The following is a 10,451-nucleotide window of genomic DNA, read 5'->3' on the forward strand; positions in this document are numbered from 1 at the left end:
TCCACTAGTTGTGACATAGAGAGCAGAAAGCAGAAGATGGCTGGACAGAATGGAGGGAGGATACAGTGTTTGTGTGATCCCTGAGAGGGGAGAAGTTTCCTTACCTGAGGGACTTGAGCAGGGGATATCTCGGCAGTAATAAATATATTTTTTTATATCTGCTGCTTGTCAGAGTTGTGGCGCTGCTACATATACTTCTGTGTTTTTAGTGCACCAACAGGAGCCAGAGCCAGGAATCAGCAGTGATGGATGGCCCTGTGCTCACAGATGGAGCGGTCACCGGAGTTCACCGTGGTGATGGAGACACTTCCCTGCTCGGCCCGTCGACTTTTTTAATTAACCTCTTTGGGAGGACCAGTCTCTTCCTTTAGAGGTAATCCCAGGCTGGAGAGTGCCTTCATTAGGACTTATCTGACCTCTGTGTGTCCAGTAGAGAGCACACTCTCTGTCTCTACACCCTCCACCACCCATCCAGTGCAGTAATGGCAGTGCCTCACAGAAAGGGCGATACAGCAGACCTTCGGAGTTTCCATTCTCTATAACCTCTCCCTGTCCGTGTTCACACACCTCACTCTATTCATCTCCCTGATAGATTTATTTTTCTTTCACAGCAAGGCAACTTCATTGATCCAACCAAGAGACAGTCACAGTTTAACAGCGAATTAGGCAAGGCCCCTCTTGCCAGATGCCTTTGTGCTTTTCCTGTTTTCGTCTCTCATTTTCTCTTTTCTGCTCTTAATGTGGACCTCGTGGCCTCATTATACACAGACAGACAAGAAGCATCGACAGAAATAAAATGTATCTTATTTTTCACATTAGACTTCTAAGGGACAAACAAGCCTCAGCGCTCCTAAGCGGAAGTGAACCCCTCTGAGTAATGCCCAAGAACAAGCAGATCAAACGCCTCTTCGCTGCCTTTCTTCCTATCCCTCTATTTTGGTTGCCTTCTTTCATGTTGGGGAACAGTGGCTTAAGTGGCTCTATTGGAGCCCTCTGATGGACTCTTAAATGAAGCCTGTGTGAGCTTGGGAAATAAATTGGTTTGTTCTGAAGCTGACTCCCTTGGCGCCCCCTGCTGTCCGCTCTGTGATCTGTGTTGTATCCGATGAGGGACAACGTCTGGCGGGGAACAGGTAAAAAAAAAAGGACTAGGATGAGTCAGGCAAGTTGCTTTGTTGAAGCTTTTTACATTTTCCTTCAGTGGATGAGAGTTTTATAGAATGAACACTCTGGATTGTATGTATTCACAATGATAGGAGGGGATAAAGAGATAAATGCATGGACCCACATCTCCCCCATGTGGACAACTGGTGTAGAAACACTTTATTTAAACATCCAAAGCTTCTGGAAACTGACTTTTTGTCAGTACACACCCCATTAAAATTCCATCTTATAACCAACACTTTTTATAGCTGCAAGACTTACGTGAAGTTCATTGATTAATTTGTCTTACTCACGTCAAGTTTCCCATCTGGTGTTTGGCAATAAAATGCCAGGCCGAATCCACTTGGTCTGTTTTCTTTTCAACAATCCACCTCTGAATTATTCATTTTTGTAAAAGATTCTAGTTCGTCTAAATCTTCCTCATTCGTATGCAGCCAAGCTGGTTGCTTGACTTTTCGGTTTAGCTCATCTGAAAGTTGTGCCAGTGTATGGCAGAGATGGTGTGTTGCTGTGTGCGTGCCTTCAACAGATGTGTGTTTGAATCTTATTGGACTTTTGCCAAGAGACTGGATCTGAGATCAGAAACTCTGGTTGTTCTCACTTTAACAAGAGGTGACAGAGGTATTTCTCTTTGACTCAGGTGTTGTTTCTGTGCTGTGTTTTGGTTTACATCTTGTTACAGAATAATCCCTGCTAATAAACACACATTTGTGTTTTCTGGGTTAATTAGTGCATGCCAATCAAGGCTAATATACATAGTCTACTCTAGCAGTTACATTAGTTTGCAACAAGTCTCCCTTACATGTGCATCATTTACATTATTACTGTCTTGGATGTCCCATAATCTATTGAGACTTTGTGAAGACAGTTGATTATGTTGTGTTGTTTTCCCACGCATAAATAATAAGGTATATGTGGACCAAACATTGTGTCGTCATATTGATTAAAACTGGTTATTACAGTTATAGCAGCAAAATAACACAGTAAAATCGTAGGAAGCAGTGGACAAGATATTGAGTCAATGATGCAACGCAGCTCAATAAATGTACTCAAGTACTGTACTTAAATAGTATTTTGACATACTTGTACTTAACTTGAGTAATTGTAACACAATAAACCACTGTAACGTTTCTTAGAGCACCTGAAAAAGCGCTTAGAAATTAAATGTATTATTATTATTATTATAGTTTTTTATGCTACCTAGTATTTTACGTAAATGGTTATAAGTAGGCTCCACATTGAAAAACGAAAGCCTTTAAACGCCCCTGCATGCACTTATTAGTAATAAAAACAAGATAACATAATATTCTAAAATAATATATTACTGTAAAAATATCTATTATGCATTTTGATAACTTTAACTTTTGCTCCTTGAAGTACATTTTATTGATAATACTTCTGTACTTCTACTTACGTTACATTTTCAATTTGGGACTTTTACTTGGAATAGAGTATTTTAAGAACAAAGTGTTTCTACTTTTACTTTCTTCTTCCACCACTGGAGATCATTTACTTTACAATCTTGTATTTTGTGGACTTTGGCTTTAAAAACATTGCTACTGATTCCTGTGTAAACATAATGTAGTCTGAATTTGAAATTCAATATGAATTGTATGTGACTGCCATTTACATTGATTAAGAAAATCGTTCAAGTTTAATATCTTTAGGTCTATAATGTATCACGACAGTTTATTTTCAATTTCCACAATTGAAGGAGATCCATGAAAGCAATGTGACTTATTTCGTGTGCTTCCAGCTTCACAATGTGCGCTGCGAGTCTATAAAAGTTGTGTTTACACGGTAAATAGACACTAAAGCCGATTATGACCCGGACCTGGAGGCAGGGCAGCGGAGGGTGAAGCGGCGATGTGATTGGTCGCCGACTTGTCAGGAAGTGTCAGGCAACCAATTACAGTGCGCGTAGATTTATCTCTGCCTTTGACCATCCGACCTCAAGTACCTGTCAACACAATGCACTTCTTGTGTAAAGGTAATGAGATTTCTGAATGTTTTTCTCTCACAAAGCATCCGTTTAACCGGGGGAGACATGCTCATAAAAATGACGGAACACTAATCATCTCCGCAGTGAGTCTCAGCAGTTTTATGAAAGAAGTTTGTCCCTCATTACATGCAGCAACCGGACTCCGGGAATGACATTTGTTGCCACTAGCAGGATGGAGTGGCTGTTCCAGCGATGCCATAAAGAAGCTGTCTTTTTCTCTGGGTTTCGCTCAGTGCTCCTCATGTCATGTTTGGTAAGAGTTACAACTTAGTTTAATCAATTCTCACTTAAAAACTTAGAAAACTTGTTTTTTTTGTTAACATCTAAAATGCAAAAAAAATATGAATTGCATTTATTCTGAAAAAATGTTGTTGACCCCACAGCTCTGGGTGTGACCAGTGCTGTGCTGTGCTGTGCTGTACAGAGAAGTAGGACAGATTATAAATTGGTCACTGCGTCCAAGCCAAGGCCTATACTCATTTATCTGCGCCAAATAATAAGAGGATAAATACTAAATCCAATCCAAACATGGCAATCCTTTCAGAGGGCAGAAGATAATTAAATTGAGTTATGACTTTGCTGAGTCCAAACATGAAATAACGTGAAACAGCAACATGTCCAAATAATTTATGTCAGATAGGCTGCACATATTACATTATGCAAGACACAAGTTATTCAAGTCTCTTGTAACTGACTTATTTAACACTTTGTTGCATTCTACCCTCTCTATACTATGCTATGACGTTTGTATTTTGTTTTTGTCAGTTGCTTTTGTTTGCTTTGTACAGCCCTGAGGCATTTTTTGTGATTTGGGGCTATAATACATTTTGATTTGATTTGATTTATACAGCTCTTGGTCCTGTCCGTGTCCATGTACTCCGGGTTGTGGTCCATTGGGGTCCAGCTTCATTCAGCCTTCACAGGGAGCTACGCACCAGGCCACCACTCCCTTCTTCTTATCAACAGCCCCAACGAACTGGCAGCTAAAGACATTGGCAGGTACAGGAGCAGGTCACTTTTTACAGTCTGCATGAATGTAGTGATTAAAGAATGTATTATTGATGTTTAAGCAAATGGAAACACATGGCTTTGATGAGTGATGTTAAATGATTTAGCTCAAAGGCACAGTGCAACATTTTGGGTCATCTTAAGGTCACTGATTTATTTATCATCTCATATCTTGTTTGTTTAAACTGTGAAGCAGAAGTGAAAATGATTCCTCAAATCTCACAGAAGTCCTTATTACATTACATTACATATTATTTAGCTGAGGCTTTTATCCAAAGCCACATACATTCAATACTATAGACATGCCTACGGGGGCAATTTGGGGTTAGGTAACTTGCCCAAGGACACTGACATGTTGTCAGGAGGTGAGATCAAACTGCCCACCCCCTGATTTGTATATCATGCTAACCCCTGAGCTATAGCCAACCTCATGCTAAGCTAAGCTAGCCGTCTGCTGCCCCAAGCTTCATATTAACTTAACAGACATGAAAGTGAATGAAGTGGTGTGTCGGAGGTGTGAACATCTAAATACATTATCGACAAAAGCATCAAAGTACTGCAAAAACTTCTGTCAGCAGAGATTTGATGTCCCCACCTTTGTCCTGAAAATGCAGGATGACAGTTGCCAAAACTGTCAAATCATCAAGTTAACTGACATGCAACAATGTAAACTTTCTTGCCCTTGGTCCGGATCAAATAAACTAAACTGGTAATACTGTCGGCTGAGCAGCAGAAAGAAAAGTTTGCAATCTTTCAGAGTTTTTGTGCATTAAGTCTTTCCTGCGGCCTGCTTAAAGAGCAACATGATGGGCTCAGTTTCATGCAGTAATTGATAAACAGCTGGTGGTCTGTAAGTGTTTAATTTTTCCGTTTTCCTTTTTCCATGTCTACCCCGCTACGTTTCCATCCATGCTCCCTACTATTCTGTCTTTTTTCCAGGGCGATTATGGAGAGGCGGCTGGCAGCCAGTATCAACATCCTCGCCAGGACCTCTACAATGTAAATCAAACTGACCTCCTACCATGACACAACTTTGAACCCAGCTGGGGCACAAACAAACAGACTATCTTAGTGCTTACATGTATAGAAATGCTTAAACACGTGTTGTTTCTCTGACCTACATGACTGGTTACCTAGGAAATCACAAGGTGAATGGGCTGCATCTCAATGCGTTTATCCGTTTTTCCACCGCTTGAGTGGCAGATAGCCTTCAAGCGGTCATTTGAATTCATGGATTAGCTTTTCTGTTAATGCATAAACCACAAAAGGAATAAGGGAGGAGAAACTGAGGAGAGTAACTCATCCGAAAAGGCCATAGAACGTGTTAAGAACAGAGGTTTAGCCTAAAAATAGAGGATGTGGTTCCAGTAGTTTAGGGGTAATGGAGGTGATAATGGATTTTAATGTGTGAGTTAAGTACTGAAGGAGTTTCAGCTATATCTAGGCTCATGTAGTTTTATTCCTATTTTATTCTGCCATTTAACATGTTTAAATATAGGTTTTCTGCTTGGTTTTAACTGTCCTTCACAATCCAAGAGAAATGGCAACATAAAAGCCTGGCATCACTGTGAATCACAGCCGCAATAATAATTATGGCTTTTCACAGTTTGATGTTGAGAGCTTTCAGAAATCATTTTACAAAACCTTTTTTACTCAATTCAAGGATCTGCCCCTTACACTGGCACTCTTGAGTCTAGAGTAATTCACAGTTACTTATGTGCAGTAAATGGTGCTTTTTTAATGTCAGTGGTTTTTCTGGTTCTTTAGGTACTACTGGAAGGGTGAAATCCAAGATGCAAGTGAAGTTCTGATGGTAAGCTTACTGACAAACAACGTCCTTTTTCTATACACAACAAGAATGCTGAAATTCCTGTTAAACTGCAGAAGTCTAAAATGAGATGTCGCTGTTGTTGCAGCTGGTGAAAACAAAGACCTCAAGGATCCAGCAGGTCATGGATTTTGTAAGGTGAGAGGTTGCTCTATGTAACAGTTATTAACTTTATTTGTATTACTATCCAAGTTTCAAACTAACTTCATGTTAAATCTGTGCGAGCTCCTGTAGACATGCTTTCAAAGGTTGTTGCGGTTATTTTCAACTTGGACCATATTATTTATGTACTTAAAATGATTCTATTGCAACAAAAGCTATGACTGTATGTTCAACAAATTACAGCATTGTAATCAACAGTGTTGTGCAAAATATATTTTTCTTGATCTGAATTTACTGTTGGTGTGCGTAAGAGTAATTTATTGAGTTGTTAATGTTAGTAAATGTACTGATTTCACTTGATTCCTCTCCAGCACCATCAAAAAGCCATAAGCAGTTAATGATCCACATTTCTGTTTGGCCATTTGTGATTGCATCATCAGACGATTATACTTGTTCATGTGCGAAGTTGTTGAAGTGGCATCTTTCTGAGTTAAAAAGTCCAGGTTGAAAATAATTGAAATCAACAGGAACTCCTAATGACTGCTGCTTCCTGCTTTGCTACAGTGCAGATGCGCTTCTCACTTCCTTTCTGCTTTGCTGATATTTGTGCGACTTCTTCATACTTTTCTTACTTTCTTACTAAAACCTTTAAGGAAGTTTCCTATGACTTGTTGTTACTACTAAAATATTTAGGGAGGATTATTATTATGCAACACTACCCACAAAATGAGCGTGCCCCAAACAGAAACTTAGTGGTCCACTGACAAAGTTTTCTTGAGGAATGCAATATACCTCTTGGCTTATCACAATCGATGAAGAGCACAGATTGTCCTAAACTGTTGCCCAAGATTGCTTGATAAAAAGTATAATCTTGCTGGAGAAGTTTTCTGAACGCCTGGCACTTTTCCAAAGTCTTCTGCCTCTTAACTCGACAAGATGGACAGCTATCTTTTAATAACACCACACCTTTCCTTAGCCTCACCGAGACAAAACCAGTGAATTCATGTGCAATGAATTTGATTGCTGCCTGCTGGAATAATCTGTGTTCAAAAGCCATAAATAAGTACAAGGTTGTACTCCTACAGATGGCACAATGTATGGATTTAGTAGAGCTAACTTGGACCCAGGACATCTGTTGGACAGCCAATGGTGGGCACGAGGAACACACTTACCCCATTAACACAAAAAATAATATAGGAAATGAAGAGAAGATGTCTCATGTAGAAAGAGGGAAATCTCTTCGAAGACTGGTTCATTCACCATTCATGGTCCCATTTCCCGAGTTAGGAAGTTGTTTTTCCGACTTTGGTGTGTTGATGAGCCTGTGATAATGTGGAAGAAGGCATGGACGCTCAAAAAGAAGATGTCTTGTATGTTATTACTCAGAGCACTTTAAAAACATGTTGAATGAGCTGTTGTGCTGACATGACGGGGCATTCATGTGAATATTTGCAGTTGAAACTAGTTTTAAACACAACATAATTTGTGCTCACCTCTTGATTTTTACTCGCTTTAAAATGTATTAGGGTTCTTCATTTGACCATGCGTCACCCTTCCACCAAGGGTCGTGAAAATAAGACCATTCTTTTATTTAGTAATCCTGCTGTCAGACAGACAGACAGACAGACAGACATACAGACAAATAAACCAAGCTAAAATCAAAACACATTGTGGCAAAGGTTAAGAAAACATAATACATTCCAGGTGCTATGGTCTGCAACACAAAAGAGAACATTTTGGGGTCCAGAGATATTTGCAGAAATAACCGTATGGACACACTGATAACCCAGTTTTATTTTGTATTACTGGACCACTGCCAACAGAGGGATCAAAAGGTTCAACAGACTTATATCAAAACCTGCGGACTGAAAAGAATCAAAGTTATTGATACCTTCAATCTGTTCTGGGGATGTAGGCCTCTTTTCAGGACAGGTGGCCTCCACTGAAGCAGATCTAAAGCCAATGGTTCTTATGGACCCTTTCTGGATTAGCGTGAAACACCCATCTATCAGGCCATGGAGGATGCGCCCAGTTGCAGCAGCTTTAGCGCCTCAATGTCAGCAGCTGATGGATCCGTCTAAGTACTGAAAGGCAGTTTCTTCTTTGACATAATTGCCAAAATGAATAATAATACATGTCATTTATTTGCTCTCAACAAACCCTCCATCAGTGTACAAGGATACATTCATTAAATGATTAAGTGGATAGAATAGTGGTATTCTATCCACTTAATAATTTAATGAATTTCTCCTTGCACACTGACATAATTCATAAAATTAGACACGCTGCTAGTTTCTCCAGGTACAGGGCCTGAGTTGTCCTTGCATGCACCAATTCAATTAGTGCACCACAATTTGAACATGACACAACCATTAACCTTGGAGGAAATCATGCAACATTTGAAGTCTTCCTCCTGCTGATTTGCTATTCTGGCTACAGGCTTTTCTCATTAATCATTTTGACTGCATGGCATCAGATCTGCAAATAGTCAACAGTTCTCTACTCCCAGGCTTTTTCTTACATGTGCTAATAACTTAGAAAAAGAACAATCTAGACAACTCTCTAATGAACTAAAGTGTTTTTTTTAACAGCGTTACACGTTCCAAGCTGGAACAACAATAAACAATTTGTACTCAGAATGTGGACCACACTTCAGCATTGAGACTACTCTTGTTAAGGTCTTGAATCATATCTGCTTAAACACAGACTTTTGAAAAGCTTCATTCTTATCAATAGATCTCAGTGCTGCATTTAACACAGTCAGCCACAACATAGTGAAAGCTCTGTGGGACTTTCTGTCACAGTGCTAAACTGGTTTGAATCCCTTTTTGAAGGAACATAAAATGGAGTCCCCCAAGGCTCCATCCTAGGGCCTCTTCTGTTCAATATTTAGATGCAAAGATTAGAAAAAACATCATATTAGTTTTGCAGACACAGAGTTTTTAACGATATCACCAAGGGACTATTGTGTGTCTTCATATTCTCTTTATACTGCTTTGTGTTTCTTTTATATATTTTCTTATGCCTAAAATTGCCTTGCCTCGTATAGATATGTGTTCTTGCTGTAGTGTTTATCTTTTATAAATAAAATGTATGTATCATTTTGTATTTGTCTGTGTCCCTTCAAGGTCTGTCCATCCCTACGCTAACCCAGAAGTCCTCAGCTTCCTGGTGGAGGACGGCAGTCTGGCTTACATGAAGTGGATGGATGAAGCCATTCCAGACGACTGATACGTTTGTGAAATCAAAGCAAACCTCTACATGGACTGCAGCTGAACATGGAAAATGAGCCATGTGTACAGGCTGATGTTTGAAGGCTTTGGATCGAAGGGTTCAGAAAGCAACACTAGTTCGATACATGACATTTATACTTTTTGTTGCTCTGACCTTTTCATAGCAAATTCCACTACTACTGTGGAGATTTGATTTCCACTTTTTAAAGTATGTTGTGCCACATTCTCAGAAGGTAACATACAAGACATACAAGACACCTCAAACAAACATATTCCAAGGTGACCAGTCAGTTTTAAGTCAGTTTGCAAAGTATATTAATCTGGTGTTAACGATAACAGTACCTCAGCTTTGAGCTAAGGGATTCTCAGTAAACTCATTGGTTAAATACACTCCAAGTTGTCTAGATTTAGAAAATAATATTGGTATCAGTACAGGAATCACCAGCCTGTATCATGCATTTTAGTCCTCACTATTCACTACATCAATGCATTTTTGCATATACATTGTGTTAAGGAATAATTCTTCTAGATATCTAACCTTTTGCTCTGTGACGTTTTATGATCTACTCTGACGTCTGTTATCTCCTTTAAGGAAAGGCCTTGGTGCCATATGTGTTGTTGTTACCAGTTTGTGACCGGTCAACTTGTCTGGCACGAAGGGTAATTGTTGTGAGAGCGCTGAGGCACTTCTTTATCGGTGTTTGTGGACTCTAAGATGTGAAATCTTTGAAGCCATGAGTGTCGGACGCAGGTGGCTCAGTGTTCCCAGCTGTTTAGTCTACTCCTTCAGAGATGTTGATTACTCTCTGTGAACCAGTTAAAAGGTCTAGCATAGAGAGAGGCTCTTCAGAATTGACGTGGCAACTCTACCGTGAAGTCAGAACCTCTGACTCTTTGATTTGTGATGTGAATCCTCCGGCCGAATACTCTGAATAAACCCATCAGTGTTTGACATTAAAGCTCCAACTCTCACCGTGTCTCCTTCCTGAGTCGGGGACTCCATGCATTGCTACACAGAAGTTTCCTCCACACATTGCTGAAGCGTTTATACAGATACTGTCTTCTAAAAGCAGTAATCTTTGAATAGTGGCATTTGATGAACCATCTCCTCCTC

General features: G+C 39.7%; 1 protein-coding gene across 2 annotated transcripts; it reads left to right on the plus strand.

Annotated features, from left to right (window-relative positions):
* Positions 1-3,078: 3,078 nt before the first annotated feature.
* Positions 3,079-10,030, plus strand: zgc:63972 (protein CutA homolog). Of its 2 annotated transcripts, XM_034122809.1 has the most exons (7): positions 3,079-3,154; positions 3,299-3,419; positions 4,017-4,165; positions 5,114-5,173; positions 5,942-5,987; positions 6,091-6,140; positions 9,233-10,030. In XM_034122809.1, the coding sequence occupies exons 2-7, from the start codon at positions 3,315-3,317 to the stop codon at positions 9,333-9,335; spliced, it is 513 nt and encodes a 170-aa protein (XP_033978700.1). In that variant the 5' UTR covers positions 3,079-3,154; positions 3,299-3,314; the 3' UTR covers positions 9,336-10,030. The 2 variants fall into 2 exon arrangements, with proteins under 2 accessions (XP_033978700.1, XP_033978699.1); XM_034122808.1 differs by having other exon boundaries at positions 3,135-3,419.
* The last annotated feature ends 421 nt before the right edge of the window (positions 10,031-10,451 follow it).

Source organism: Trematomus bernacchii, unplaced genomic scaffold, assembly GCF_902827165.1.
Source record: "Trematomus bernacchii unplaced genomic scaffold, fTreBer1.1, whole genome shotgun sequence".
NCBI lineage: Eukaryota > Metazoa > Chordata > Actinopteri > Perciformes > Nototheniidae > Trematomus > Trematomus bernacchii.